The 16,151-nt window shown below is 42.5% G+C and overlaps 1 protein-coding gene across 2 annotated transcripts; it reads left to right on the forward strand.

The window, feature by feature from the left end:
* The first annotated feature begins 1,658 nt into the window (after positions 1-1,658).
* sox10 (SRY-box transcription factor 10) lies at positions 1,659-12,065 on the forward strand. 2 transcript variants are annotated; one of them, XM_028599678.1, is made up of 4 exons: positions 1,659-1,714; positions 5,926-6,765; positions 9,282-9,544; positions 9,958-12,065. In XM_028599678.1, the coding sequence occupies exons 2-4, from the start codon at positions 6,329-6,331 to the stop codon at positions 10,746-10,748; spliced, it is 1,491 nt and encodes a 496-aa protein (XP_028455479.1). In that variant the 5' UTR covers positions 1,659-1,714; positions 5,926-6,328; the 3' UTR covers positions 10,749-12,065. The 2 variants fall into 2 exon arrangements, with proteins under 2 accessions (XP_028455479.1, XP_028455478.1); XM_028599677.1 differs by lacking the exon at positions 1,659-1,714 and adding an exon at positions 3,038-3,159.
* Positions 12,066-16,151: the final 4,086 nt, after the last annotated feature.

Raw genomic sequence — 16,151 nt, forward strand, 5'->3', positions numbered from 1 at the left:
TCCTAAAAAAAATAAACTGGGAATACATCACATTCACCAGGACTGTATAAAATCAGGTTGAGTAGGGTGTGTGTGTGTGTGTGTGTGTGTGTGTGTGGCTGATGGGTGTGTGTGTGCGCTTCTCAACAACCTACATCATCTCTGTCACATGACAGGACAAGTGTGTATCATTTTGACTGCCTGTGTGTGTGTGTGTGTGTGTGTGTGTGTGTGTGTGTGTGTGTGTGTGTGTGTGTGTGTGTGTGTGTGTGTTTTCTTTGGGTTCATGTTGTTGTTTCTTAAATGTAGCAAAGTACTTCAAAACGAAAACTCTTAATGTGCAGAATGAGCCTCGGTCGTTGTATGTTAACAGTGAAAACCAATAACTAAGAATCAAATCAGATCTTTTAATGAGTTTTTTTTTTTCTTTCTAATTTTTGGTTCTTTTATTAGCCTACTTTTATAGTAGGCTACATTTGCTGCGCTCATAATTTATCATAGACCTAATACGTTTATTCATGCCAATCTAAAACATGTAATTTTTCACAGGGAGCAGATTAAATCATTGACTCCGTATTATTTCTTCAAAATCCAAAAGGCTTGAAGTCTCGTTTCATTTTACTGAGACCAATTTATTTTATATTCTGTATATTTTAGTATTTTAAAAGTTATATTTTTTCTTTGAAAAAATTTACTTTAGGGAAAATCTCATTGTAATAATAATTAAAGACATTTTTTGTACATACTGCATACATTGTTTCCCTGTAATACCAACAGATTCTGGTAATCCATAGGCCTAATAGAAATAATACCGATTTTAAATAACACCGAGATTTAAATATCTCCTCCAGATTTTATAGGCTACATACACATTACAAAATGTATGTTTTGTTTTCCTAAACGGTTCATCCGTCTATCTTCGCTTAATATAATTTCTCCATTCAAAGTCATCCGTCATCCTGAAGGCAAAATTTTTCGGACAGAGTTTAGTCATTAGGAATTGGAAATATGTTCCTCACTGATAGTTACAAATAACAACAACTTTATTAGAAAATATATTTTTGATATAAACCCATTTTGAGACATAAAGTGTCTGCCTTATTTCATCAACCAACCAACACGTTTCTCTCAAACACCTTGTGGCTCTAGAAACACGTGTAACGTTAATAGACATATTTTGGTCTAAACGTCAGCGAATCATATTGCAAAGTAGGCCTACTTGTTGGGCCTTCATTTCTCACCGCCTTCATTATTTGCGCACAAACACACACACACACACACACACACACACACACACACACGCCAAAACAAACACTCACGTCAAACCGAGGCCGGGCCGCAATTCGTCCGCTGCACAGCGGGGGAGAAATCCCCGAAGTGTCTCTCTGAAGATCCCCCGTTTAAAGCTCCAGGAGCCGGGCAGTCCCATCACAGCTCCCCGGGGCTGAGTCGCCGCGCTCCTGGAGCATTTTTTTTTTCTTCTATATGTCAGAGTTTGTCGAGACGCTGACAAAGAATGGCTGTAGAAGGGAAGACACAAGCCTATTCCTTCTTTTTTTTCATATGCACAAAACTGCTTTTTGTTCCCCACTTTTTTCTTTTTTTTTCATTTGGGGGAAGGGGGGTGCTTGTTTTGATCACATGATTACAATTCACCTGAGATTAAAAAAAACAAAACAATAAAGGACGCAAAGAAAGGAGGGGAGAGGAGGAATCAGACAGAGACGCACTCATGGTGAGGATTCCCTTATCACAGTCGACATTAATGGACAATGGAGAAAAAAAAAAGTGGTGATTTTCGGATTGGGTGCCAGTGTGTCGCATGGCGGGTATACAAGGGGTCATTGTTGTGAAGAACAGCGCTTGTGTTTGTATCCGTGCGTCCCATAACGTCTCCTCTCCTTTCTGCAATATACTGTTTGGTTTTAAACGCGCGCTGTGGCTTTCAGTAAGAGGCGCTGATGCAATTATAAAACTCACACACGGACATAAAGAGGCACACTGTCATGTCGGATGTCTTTTAAAGGGCCTTTGGATGTTGTATACACCTATGACGTGGTGGTGAATGTAAAGTGCATAAACATGAATAGAAAACTCAGTTATACCTTCTGCATGCATGAATTTATGCTTACCTGAAATATTTCAATCTTATATCGGCTTCGTCCTATTATGATTTAGTAAATGTGCTATAATTTTGCATCCCCAATGTTTATTTATGCCTGAAGAATTAGATTTTTTATTTTTTTTTGGCCTACATGAGTCATTGCTGGTGCAAATTCGGTAACCCTGACCTTTAAATCGGTCTATTTGATTGTGTTCGGGGGGCATTAGGATGCGCAAAGGTTCCTAGAATTTGACAAACATTTTCTCCACTGGCTGCATCTTATTTGAGACTTGAACATCATGGGATATGTTCGGTAAACTGCAGCCTCTGTCTGTCTGGGAGGCGCAGTTCGTTCCCATTTCCCCCAAGAAAGGATCTAAAAAAAAAGTTGCTTTTATTTGGTAAATTGTCAGTGAAAGAAAACCGTTTTGCCTCCGAGCATGTTCAGAAATTAAACTGCGTCATTATCAAATGTTCGACATGTGAGGACATTTTTCTCAGCTGATGAATTGTCCAAGAAACTACTGCAGCGGCACACTTAGATTTAACTTACACAGTGCAATACAGAATATGTGTATGTATGCTGATTGATGAGCATCTTCCCACTTATAATCGTCAGTGTGTAGCCAAACTTCTCTTTGCGTAAAATCTTGTGCGCACAATTTACGCACGCTCATATCTAACTGTATTCGACCTAAACTCATAGAAAGAGAAACAAATTGTATTTTCTGAAAGAGGGTTGGTGAGCTTGAGAGAGAGACAGAGATAGAGAGAGAGGGAGATAGAGGGAGAAAGAGAGAGAGAGAGAGAATGAGAGAGCGAAAACTATTTCTTCAGCCAATCAGAGATCTTCTAGCCTGCATCCGTACTGCTCCTTTAAGACTTGTCCTCCCCAGTATCTTTTTTTTTCTCTCAGCCTCATACAAGGAGCTCTTTAAGCCCCGGTACCGACACAGAGCAGGCATTCATACTCGGGCAGCGCGAGCGAGGGGGCTCGGGAGCGAGCGTCACATTGGGAACTCGGGAACTCACGGATTCTCGTGCTACACCGGCGACCTCCTTTTCTCATTACTGAAGTAAGGTGCTGAGCATTTCCAACTCTTTCCTCTCTGCTGCCGGTGGCAGCTCTGACTCTGCCAACTCATTATTACTTCTCGTCGGGATGGTAGAGAAGAACCCCGACTCATAATTACAGATGTAGTCTTATAATCGAATAATCGTTAAAACATTGCCATGATAATTTATTAACGACTCTTTGTTAGCTAGGGTGGTGGTTTTAGACTGGTTCTAAATGACTGATAACTTGTTGGTTCTTTAATAATGTAACATTTCTGCCATTCAGGTCTCTGAGTAGAACAGTTACAAAATGTGTGGTATAAGCTCTAAAGGATAATTTCGGACACTTTTTGACATGGATTATGATCATAAACACACGTTATGGTGATTCTTGTAATGGTGTCAGTGCGTCAAGTGCTCCTGTTTTAAATTGATTTCTGTGTTTCATTTTATATATCGTTAATCATCATTTGTTTGACAGTCTTTCTCGACACAATTTCAAATTCAAGCTTTTTTCTGTTCGACTAACTGAGATACAACCTTTTCCATACTAAGGAAAGCTCATTGCTCAAACGGTTTAGTAAAGAAGGGAGACGTTTAAATAAATAAGTAGCCATGCTCTATCAGCATTTGGTGCAGATGTAAAAACAAGTGTGAACAATGTATTCATACGTGTTCCTTGTAAGATTTCAGTGCACTTAGTTTAATTGCGTCGTGTGCAGGTTTGTTCTATAGTTTCTGTTGTTTTAGTGCTGTGTGGACGAGCTGTCGCTAGAATCGTGAGCTATTGTAAAACTAATTAAAAGAAGAAGAAAAAAAGTTTCTAAACAAGCAAATTAAGGCCAACTCGCAGGCAAGTCAAGCGGCGATAATGAGTTCACATAGCCGGAATTCATTACGCACAATAAAGGTGCTCTGTGGTGTGAATTGATAACAAGCGTGATTTAAGGGTGTGTCGAAAACAAAAAACTTGATATATTACATATTATCAGCTAATAAATCAAATGATGGGCCTAATAATAATATGTATATATATATATATATATATATATATATATATATATATATATATATATATATATATATATATATATATATATATATATACATACATATATGTGGTCAGTTAGGATAGGATGTTATAACCAATAACTCAGTCAAGTGATTCTCCATCATTGCTGTTTCCTTTCTTTCATAAGAGTGACATTACAAGCGACCAGCGCGTCGCGCAAACAGAGGCAACACGTGCGCAATGAGGCATTTGGTGCCCATTACGCACGGTGTTTACGCATTGTGTGTCTGCAGCGAGGACGCTTTTGAGCAGTGATAGCAAGTCAGTGAAGTGGCTTCGCAGACCAGGTGGCAGGCGATTATCACTATCAATGCGCCTCGGACAGATGGTGAAGCTCTACATGCACCTCTGCTGGAAATGGATACCATTCCTCCAGACATTCACTCTGATGTTAATTAACGCGTAGAACTATTATTAAGAGCGACACGACACATACTCTGTAATTTAGCTCTAGTCAATGGCCCTGTATATTTTTAAGAAAATCTTATATTAATTGAATTAGGCTTGGTGTTGGCCTACGTCTTAGGCTGAACGTTAAAATAATGGTGACCCCTTTTTCTCCAATATAAAGGTGAGGTAACCTGAGAGTTAAGTGGGTATAACCCCCCACTGAACCCACACGTAAACACGCAGACTGTTACATTGACAAGCTGTTTCATAATGTCACTGGACGTGAGCGAGAGCGCTAATTTTCCTGCAATCCGATACCGGAGTAGAAAACAGACCAGCAGGCTGTGTGTTGCTGGTTCACAGGAAGTTCGCTGATTTAGGACGTAAAGTTTAAGCCAGGGGATGTTGATTTAATGGACAAAACAAGGCCACATTTTGCTCCCGCCGATAGACCTGCCCCTGTTTCATAAACAGACTGTGTCTATGTCACACGCACGCACGCACGCACGCACACGGGGGTTTATATTTCCAGCGCCGGGCCATTTTATCCAAGAACTGCAGCGTATAAATCCAAGGTCTGTGCTGCTGCCTCATATGATTCCAACGCTCTCCGGGGACCTTGGGATAACTGCTAAACCTTAAACAGTAGCTTGTTGGGTGGGTGGGGGCGACCTCTGCAAAGCTGGACCTCTGCAAATAAAGCTACTTCCTTATTTTATGACTGAACTTCATGCAAAAATACCCTATGAATTACTATTAATTCCACTTTGGAATTAAGGAAATTCTGTGCTATGGTGGCCAATCTTAACCTTTTTAATAGCCTATGAATATTAAGTTCCATAAGGCCTCTGAAAATAAATATTGAATAGTCACACAAGGAACGCCAGTGAGACTATTTTAAGTCACCTATGTTTCTCACATTTGAACGAATACAAAGTCCTTTTAGTTTGGACTTCCATGTCTCCATTGCTCGTGACATTTTTAAGAAATCACTTGAGGCTTTTCTCAAAAGTGGAGTGAAAGGTGGAGGCTAAATGGGGACACTGCTCACACAAGGACTTGAGGAAAAAAAATGGTTGACAATCCTTTCGGGGCCATGTCTCATGTTTAATTACCGTGATAGAGGGAAAGAAATGGCCCAAAGCGAAGCCCAAATGTTCCTCATAGTGAGGTCTGGACTTGCCCTCATGTATTAAACACTAACTAAGATAACAGCACCTCCACCTTAAAGTTGAAAAGGCCTACATGTGTTGCCCAAAGACGCAGTGACGGTCACTTTACCTCTGGCTTGTTGAACTGACGCTTCTCATCACTGCTGTTTCAGGTGATTGCTGTTGGATTTCAAACGCGGGACAAACGGAGGAGAGAGTGAAGGGGAAGTCAGGAGGGAAGTGAGACCGGGTGAGTTTGGCGCAGACACTTGTGAGTTAGCAGGTAAACTGGGGTCCGAGGTGCGCACTGAGCCGCCTATGATACCAACAACACGGATGGAAAGAACTTTAATGTGGAACCCTCACAGAGTTTTGCAACGGAGGCTGAGAGTAGAGACAGACTGGCAGTTCATAATATAACTTAGAGGAGGCCAGAGAGACAGATCAGGCAGCAGTCAGCTGACACTCCGTGCGTAGGGACAGGCAGCAACAGGGACAGGACAGGACAGGTAGGCTAGAGCTGAGCATTTAGGAACAGACCCATCTGCGCACCTGGAGGCGTGTGTGTGTAGGAAGATGTCGAGAGAGGAGCAGAGTTTGTCGGAGGTTGAGCTAAGTCCCGGGATGTCGGACGATAGTCGCTCCCTGTCACCGGGCCACTCCTCCGGTGCGGCCTGCGGGGGGGACTCGCCTCTCCACGGGCAGCAGCAGCCGCAGCTAGCGGGCCTGGACGACTCGGCGGCGGGCTGCTCGTCTATCAAATCCGACGAGGAGGACGACGACCGCTTCCCCGCAGGAATCCGCGATGCGGTGAGCCAGGTGCTCAACTGCTACGACTGGACCCTCGTGCCAATGCCCGTGCGCGTAAACAACGGAAGCAAGACCAAGCCGCACGTGAAAAGGCCGATGAACGCCTTCATGGTGTGGGCGCAGGCGGCGCGGAGGAAACTGGCCGACCAACACCCCCACCTGCACAACGCGGAGCTCAGCAAGACCTTGGGGAAGCTCTGGAGGTGAGGAGGCCACTTCATGTGGATGTAGTTCAACGCCTACTGTCAAATCCCTGTAATGTTCAGATGTTGCTCACACACAGACATGTGTAAACAGTAAAAGAAGTAACAACCTGCTGCACTTAAACTTTATTTTAACAAAGTAGCACACTAAATGTTCAGGATAAATCTTCAGCTTTAATAAAAAAAAAAACACATTTGCTGAAACATCCCTGCTACAGATATGGCCATGGTTTACTTTTTTTTTTTAGGGCAAACAGTTCCAGATTAGGACAAAGGTCAGTGTCATGGTCAAGAGAGATTCAAGAACGCAAATGGGGAAAAACAATCTGGTTGTTGTTCTGAATATTTCACAAATAATCAAACAACTTTTTTGGTTTCTATCACCTCAATCAACTGATCACTTACAGTACGCCCTGTATTCAAATTCCCCCATTTCCCCCCCCTTCATTTTCCATTGTTTTTGTATCAACACTCTTGGATTTTACCTCAGGCCAACCTGACCAAGTTAGCTCACATTTAGATGTTGATATTAAGAAATAAGTATAAATAAATAATTTCTTATGAACAAAGATAGCGGTCGACCGATATGGTTTTTCAATGACCGATGCCGATATTTAGAGAGCAGGGCGGCAAATATCACGTTGTTGTTTTTGCATCTGATAAAATACAACAATTTAATAATACATTGTTAAATTAGACACAAAATTGCTGAACTTAAATGAACATTAATTTAACACTGTTAGTGCCTGTGTTGTCTCGGTTTAGTGTGTTTAGTTGTAGGCTAGCATAGTTTTTAAAAAAACACGACAAACGCTTTGTGGACAGCCCCTAAAAGGCTTCAGTTCAACGTATTCTCATCAACAGGTTCTTGTGATACGTAAAACGCTGACCGTTAGGTGACGGTTAGGCACCAAAACATCAGGGGTTAAGTTTAGGCATCAAAACTACTGTTGCGTGACCAGTTTAGTTTAATGTGACCTTTCTATTCAACGTTGTGAAACGACGACCCGTAGGTAGGGATGCACCGATCCGATTTTTTCAGTCCCGATACCGATGTCAGGGCTTTGTGTATCTGTCGATACCCGATACCGATCCGATACCGTTGCTGAATTAATAATAAACTGTATACCTTCCACCTTATACCTTCCTTCCACCATGTGGATGAGACTAAAGGCACCAGACTTTCCTAACTAAACATTACTTTCCTAACTAAGACAAAATAACATAGATGTAATGTATTGAATTCTTATTTATTCGTACACTCAACAAACTCACCAGCATGCGACACAGGGGAAAAAAACAAACAAAACCGGATCGGCCCGTGGATCTGTTAATTTTTCCGAACCCTGATCCTGCTATTTTGTCAATATCGGGACTGATATCTGATCTTAAAATCGGATCGGTGCTCCCCTCCCCGTAGGTGACCGTGATGGGTAAATTTAGGCCCCAGTGAAACTCAGTGAAACTCCTGTGTTTTGGGACCTGCAGATGTTTCTGCAGACATGGTTTGTTAATCGACACAGCTCAGCAGTTGAGAAGCATTTGAATGTGTTTACTGTGAGTGTGCCACGGTCACATGTTCCCGAATCCAGGCTAATTTCATACACTGTTCAACGAATGGCCAGATCGAATGAATGGCTCCTGAGGGAATCAGGGTTTTGCAAGATTTTTCATTGCTTGACTGTCTGATTTAATGCTTTTACAGTTCTTTAAGTTTAAACTTCTGTCAAACCATCCATCCAGTGTCTATTTTCTCACAAAGAACCCTCGCTCTCTGCTGACAAAGACGGTCAGAAAGGTTAAATCCATTAACCTTGTGAGGACTGAATAATAATTAGATAAAGACTTGACCTTGGGCTCTGGCATGATTGGTTAATTGGCCCACAAACACGATGAACAGGGAGGCGGAGGAAGGTCAGGAGTTTCTCATGCCATTCCTGCCAGCAGTAGTAATAAGGAGCTCAGTTTCATGTTTGCAGACAGGATGCATCTTTGGCCTGTTTTATTTCATTATGGTCCAGCAGTCAAAAAGCCCCTGGCAGCCAGGACACAAGATGCAGCGGTGCAGATGTAGTGAATGAGGCAGAACGTATTAATATGCTCTGAAAATTAATCAAACTTATTACTGGAAAGTATGTTGCTGAGCACATCGCTGCTATCTTTAAAAGATCATTTTGACCCACATACTGTGTGTTGATATTCTTTTATGCCCCTTTATCCAGATCCTTGATTTTCTACAGAACGAAGCCATATCGTAATGTGCATTTTCTTTAGTATTCATGTTACCATTAACACATGCTCTGAATGTTCTCAGATGACTACCATTTCCCTTTACCAAAGGAAAAGTTACCAAAGGAAAAGTTACCAAAGTTTCTACACACTTTTTGCATTATCTTGTAGAATATATACCAGAGCAAAAAGCCATCAGTGTGGCCTAATTCTTATTGAGTGCTGAGACTTTTCTTTTTCATACCTTAAACAAACCTATCTGCCAACATTGTTTCTTTTTATCCAAGGCTTCTTAATGAGAGCGACAAGCGACCCTTCATCGAGGAGGCAGAGCGGCTGCGGAAGCAGCACAAGAAGGACTATCCTGACTACAAATACCAGCCTCGACGCCGCAAAAGTGGAAAGCCTGGTTCTGGGTCAGGAAGTGAGGCCGATGGCCTTTCGGAGGGTGAGGTCAGCCAATCCCACTACAAGGGCCTCCAACTGGATGTGGCCCTCAGTAGGGGAGCAGGGTCCCCTCTGGCAGATGGGCACCACCCTCATGCTGCAGGTTGGCTGCAGGTTACCTCATTGATACCGTCCCTGTCACACTGTTAGATAAGTCTGTATACAACTTAGGGGTGGGGGGGAAAATCGATACAACATAGGATATTTTCCGTGGCAATACTATATTGTTACACAGACGCAAAGTATGTATTTTTAATTATATAGATTGCACATGAGAATTTAACTTTTTGGTACCAGAATAAAATCAATTGAGACATAATTTGAAGTTGGAAAAAAGGTAATCATTTGCAATATATTGCAGAAAATCGCAATATGTTTAAAATCGCAATAATATCGCATTTTGGGGCCTCTGGTGATTCCCACCCCTAATAAAACTGGATAGGGTGGCACACAGATAGATACTTGTTTGAGTCTGCCAAGAAAACTACAGTAACTACTTTTCTTGTGTTTCTACAGGTCAGAGTCACAGTCCTCCCACACCTCCCACCACTCCCAAGACCGAGCCCCAGTCTGGGAAGGCAGGGGATGGAAAGCGGGAGGGTGCTGGGAATGGGGGCTCCCGTGGCGCAATGGGAGCAGAGGGAAGCTCAGGTGCTCCGGGATCTGGTAAACCTCACATTGACTTTGGTAATGTAGACATTGGTGAGATGAGCCATGAGGTGATGGCCAACATGGAGCCTTTTGATGTCAACGAGTTTGACCAGTACCTTCCCCCAAATGGACACCCGGGGGTCGGGCAGAGTGCTGGAGCAGCAGCAGCTGCAACAGCTTCTCCGTCCTCTCCGTACAACTACAGCATCTCCTCCGCTCTGGCAGCGGCCAGTGGACACTCAGCAGCCTGGCTCTCCAAGCAGCAGCAGCAGCAGCAGCCGTTGCAACATCACGGCCCCCCTCTGGGCTCGGATCACTCCAAGACCCAGATCAAGAGCGAGGCCAGGGGTCACTTTGCAGAGACAGCCTCAGTAGGTTCCCATGTCACCTACACCCCCCTCAGCCTTCCTCACTACAGTTCTGCCTTCCCCTCGCTGGCCTCCAGGGCTCAGTTTGCTGAATATGCTGACCACCAAGCCTCAGGGCCATACTACCCCCACTCCAGCCAGGCCTCGGGGTTGTACTCTGCCTTCTCTTACATGGGGCCTTCCCAGAGGCCCCTGTACACTGCCATCCCTGACCCAGCCAGCGTACCGCAGTCCCACAGCCCCACACACTGGGAACAGCCCATCTACACGACACTGTCGCGGCCATGACAGACAACAAGACTGGAGGGCACTGGTGCAGGTTCAGCCCCCATGTCAGACCCAAGGAGCAGCAGCAGCAGCCACAGCAGCAGCCACGGCAGCAGCGTTAGTGGTATCGGTGGTGGAAGTGGTCTGGGCTGGGGGCAGTGGGCAGGCACTGGGGGAGTCGGCAGGAGGGGAGAAACCCCATTCTGCCCAGATGCAGAAAAGCTGTCACAGCCCAAGGATGAGCTTGGAGCGTGGTGCTTTTGAAGCGTGGTCGATTATTTGGGGGCACTCAGCGCAGTAGTGAGAGAATGTGTTACTTTACACCATCGCAGAGTTCCTGGTTAGATTCACAGCAGCCACGCCTCTGGCGCTCCAAACTACACAATGCAAAGTGTTCATAAGAGGTAAAGGATCATGTCCCTGTAAGTTGAATGTGTCAGAGGAGGCACCTTGTAGTCTACGCAGCTCTGTCACAAACCACAAGGGGTCGGTAGCAACAGAGACCTGGTACACATTGAGAAGTAGGAAGACTTTGATCTGTATTGTGAAGGATGTGATTGAGATGGAGCCAAATTCATTCCATATGAATTGGGATTTTTTATATCGGAAGAACGGAGTGCCAATCTATTTGGCTGTGGCCTATTCACTTCTCAGGCAAAATTGACATTTATCAAACAGATGTTAGTTTTGTATTGCTTTTGGAAATCAATACAAGAAATACTGATATCAGTCTGTTGGTTTCTAAGGCACATGTGTCCCTATTTAATCAAATGATTATGCTGTGTTCACTTAAACTGCTTCTTGTACACACAAATGGACGTGCATGGAAATAAAATGCCATAAAAGTATGTTGAGGTTTTGTTTAGTGAAATGTATATTTAGTCCAAAAAAAATATTTGTTATGACTGACTATTATCAGGATAGTTTATAAAACGTACTTGAAATTACAAATGCTTATGGATGCATACAGATTTGAAATATTTGTAAAATGACCAAAGTTTTGAGACCAAAACTTATAGAAAAGAAACAGATTTTTACAGACGTTTCTCCCAACGTGACACCCAATACTACCTGACATTTTGTAGCTAATTAGTTTTCTCTTTGCTGTCTTATTGTAAATGACCTAAAAATATATTGGTGTCAAAAGCAACTTTTACCTTTTTTTTCTTCCCACAATGGCACTGATAAGTGTGATGATTATCATTTGTTTCTGACGCATTCATGAATAACATTCATGATAAGAGACAATTCTATTTATACTTGCATTAACAATTTTTATTGACCATGGTTAGCCTAGAAATCTAGACGCGCCGTAGCGGCAGCAAATGTAAATTGCAGCCAGGGTCAGTCTAGCAACTCTCCGTTGGGCTTGCGAGCTGGAAAAACCAAACTCTAGTCGGGCCAATCACATCGTGTATAGAGTCGGTGGGCGGGGCTTAACATAATGACGGCAGTCTTTCGAATCGGCTTTGGCCGCGATTCTGGAAGACTTGGAGTTCAACTTTTCTTTGAGAAAAAAACAAAGAACGGCACTGAAGTCATTCTTAAAAGGAAGATGTGTTCGGAGTTTTGACCGGATACGCCAAAAGTTGAATCTATCAGCTAGCGTCGCTCTGATTGGTTGTAGTGCTATCCTATTGCGTGCTGAGGGAATTTGAAAGACAAGCGTTTATCCCGCCCCTCGGATTGAGCCCTGCCAATGGTGAGTTCCCAGACCCAACATCCTGATGTGGGTCTGGCTTCTCAGGCTAGACCATGGTCACAATGTGTTAGTAGAATACATAATAGAAGCTTTTTCATTGTTTTAACAACTGACTGTAATAATATTGTTAAATGCTTTTTGCCATTATATTTTACACTGAAAATCTGCAGCACTGCCTTTTCTGTTCCTTTCTGTGTGATTCAAAATGTGTATATAGAACAGTATTCAATGTGACATGTCAGATCTTTTGATTGTAGTTGTGTACTTAAAAAAAACACACTTTTAGTTTCAATGTGGGAGATGCCAATACTGAGAAACAGTTGCCAGAGATTGAGCGAGTAAAGCTTCCAGGAGATAAGTTTTAACCCAGCCTAACATTAAATATACAATGTGCCTGGCCCTTAATAATACCTGCTACTTACACATTAAAAAACAGAAGTATTTAATCTTAAATCATGTTTGTGACTTTCCGAATTTTTGGACTATTAGTTAATCTGTTTGTTTTTTCATGCTGTGTCTATTTCTCGTCACCTCTGTCCCTCTTCTCTTAAACAGAACTGTATTTTTAATATCTTATTATCCTTCTGGGAAAGTTAAAAAAAAAAAAAAAAAAAAAAAAAGTATTTACTTTGCTTTGTTTTTATGTGTATCACTCAAATATTCTTTATTACTACTGCACAAATATCCGAAGCATATGCATTAAGCACTGCTTGTTTTGATTCATGGTCCATCGCAGCTTAAAACCCATTTCTATTTAACCATTTACCTCCAGCACAAGAGGCACAGTTCCTTTTACATCCTTGAAATGTATTACGTTGCTATGAATTTTACATTTCTTATTTATATTTGTTTGGTTTGTTTGCGCTGTTCCTTGCCTCTCACCATTATGAGGACAACTTTTGACTGTTACTGCCATTTTAGTGTTTCATATTGTCCATTCTTGTATAACTGTTGCCAGCACTGCACAGCAACACGACTTCTAAACAACAGCAGGAGCGAAAGCCTAAACATGTGATGAAGACTAATGACCTTTTTACGCTCACTTGAAATAAAGCTCTATTATTTCCGCCTCTTGAAATATTTTTTTTATTATAAGCATATTCCAAGTTTGTTATAGTGTGCATGTGTGTTTCTCTGCGTGTTGCGGGTTAAGCCTGACTCCTAATTCCCTCTCTTTAATCGGCTGTGTGATACTTTGGAAAGACAAAGAGGGCCATTGAAAGGGAGCCAGGGGAGGAGGGAAACAGGGCAATGAGGGAGCCTTACCCATAACTGCCTGGCCTGCAGCTTCACCGGGATACAAAGGGACTCTCATACTCTCTCTGCACATAGACCCTGCAACCCCCACTACCCACCCTCCTCCTCTCATCCCCCCCACTCACCCCATCTATTAAAAAATACTCTTTTCAGGTTGGAGCTGTAATGGGATTAAAACATTCCAAAAGTTAAGAGAGTTAAGCAGAAAGAAGACGTAGGTAGAGTTTTAAGCACCAAACTGTCAAAGCAGGTGTCAGCCAGGAGCAGTAGACCCAGACCCAGACCCAGACCCAGACCCAGACCCAGATGAAAATAATAATATGGGGGGGGATACTGAAACAAATGTAATAAAATATAATGTTAGCCTATCCAAAATGGTATGTATTTAAATGCAGTATTACCATCACACACCAACAATTCAGGAAATAATCTAATGAAATATGATTTTCAAACCCTCACTCCCCCATTGGGCTGTACCATTTCTCTGGTACGTTCAGACTGTGTTCTTTGCTATGGTTCTTTGATATCACTTTACTAGCTGTCAAAACGTACGTGCCAGATAGAACGGGTACAAAGGTCGTGGCTGTGTAAGCAAAAAAACTCAGAAATTCTTTAAAAAAACATGGAGAATATGAAAACATTTGGTAAACTAGGCTACATTGATTCTGATCTTGAATGTATAATATGTAGGAAGTAACGCTTACTGTTTGTAAACACACAGCTTTCAAAGTGAGCCAGAGACAGCAGCGGTGGTGGAGCGAGCTAGAGAGTGAATGAAGAGAGAGAGAGAGAGCGCCTAACAAAGCAGTGAATTAAATTAGTTATAGATTGTTTTACTGCGGTAATGTTCTAAAGCACAACACACACTCCTCCACTGGAAGGTGCCACATTGCCGGATTTTGTGTGAATGCAAAGCCTCATTCTGTGTGTGTGTGTGTGTGTGTGTGTGTGTGTGGAGTCTGTTAAATTTGCGCATCTATGGGCCACCCTGGTAGCTAACTTAGTTGAGCGTGCGCCCCATGTACTAAGACTCAGTCCTTAACGCAGTGGCCCAAGGGTTGAGTCCGACCCCCGGCCCTTTGCTGCATGTCATTCCCTCTCTCTCTCTCTCTTCAGCTGTCACATCAAAAAAAGGCCAAAAAAAGCCAACAATGACATCAAAAAAACAAAAAACTTGCGCATCTGTATGAGAAACCGAGGGCCGTGACGCACAGAAACATCCCGCACACAGCAAAATAAAAACAAAATACCCGCAGAGGGCAGGGTCTCTTCAGATACAGACACCACCACACACTTCTACTGTAGTGTGGCATAATAAATTATTTGTGTATTACTCTATACATTGTTTTGTGTGCAAAATACTGCAGATTATAGCTTTAAATGTAAAGCAGAATAGCCACAAAGTTAAAATCATGTAGCGTCACTTGTTAGAAAGAGGATCTTTGAAATAACACACAAGATCTTAAGAGTTAAAGTTATAAACTATCTGAAATAACATAATTCACCATTCCTTGTTCCAATAACCAATGATAAAATAAAAAAATGCCAGGAATGATATACTTTTTAGTCCAGGTCCTGTCCAGATCACAACATGTAAAAGATCAACACAAAACAGACAGATCACTCCAGTAATATAGTCAAAGAGTTAGTTATAAGAGAACCACAACGACATAATGTGTGGGACAGAAGAGAGAAATAAAGAGACAAGGAAGGTAGAGAGTAATGAGTAATGAGCAAAAGAACAAATCGGAAGAACTGGGTTGAGGACAACCTGACGGTGGCCTCACTGCGGTTGATGCTGCTGAGTGTCACATGGGCTGCACCCTCCGTCCCATGAAAGGAGTGCAGGGTCACCCCGAGGCACTGTCTCCTCCAATCAAAAGACTCACAGATTAAAGCAGTTTTTTTTTTTAGAAATCAATAGCATGACTGTGGCTACACACAATTATAGATACCAGTACAAACTGGCTTCTCCCTGATGATGATGATGATGATGATAAAGATGATACACACCTCTTGGCTTTACTTTCACCCTGGGAAAACGCACTACTTTTTTTGTATCGGTTCCTTTCCCCGGCAGCATTTGTATCATATAGGATATCCTTATTTATATGTAAAGTATATTGCATATACGCACACGAACTGAACGTATAAACCACCCATCCATCTACCAGAGGCTGGAGTAGCATCATGCAGCTTCTTCCGCCACAAAACTGTTAATCCTCTCATTCTCACAAACTTTCAGCCCCCTCTATCTTCCAGCGTGCACTGGCCCTCTTTCTGCCTGGGCAACAACCCATTTTCACTAAACAACACAGTGACTGTTGTTTGGCTGCTTTTGTGCGAATGGGTTTGTGGGGGGGGCAGAGAGCATCATGATTACAACAGTTACAACACTTCTCCACCAGCTGCTGCTACTTCCCCTCTTTAATAACACAGATCCTGAACTTTAAGACCGATTAGAA

Source organism: Perca flavescens, chromosome 15 (genome assembly GCF_004354835.1).
Source record: "Perca flavescens isolate YP-PL-M2 chromosome 15, PFLA_1.0, whole genome shotgun sequence".
Taxonomy (NCBI): domain Eukaryota; kingdom Metazoa; phylum Chordata; class Actinopteri; order Perciformes; family Percidae; genus Perca; species Perca flavescens.

Coding starts and splice junctions, on each gene's coding strand:
- sox10 (XM_028599678.1), top strand. CDS start 6,329: ATGTCGAGAGAGGAGCAGAGTTTGTCGGAGGTTGAGCTAAGTCCCGGG. Junction 6,766..9,281: donor ACCTTGGGGAAGCTCTGGAG/GTGAGGAGGCCA, acceptor TTTTTATCCAAG/GCTTCTTAATGAGAGCGACA. Junction 9,545..9,957: donor GCACCACCCTCATGCTGCAG/GTTGGCTGCAGG, acceptor GTGTTTCTACAG/GTCAGAGTCACAGTCCTCCC.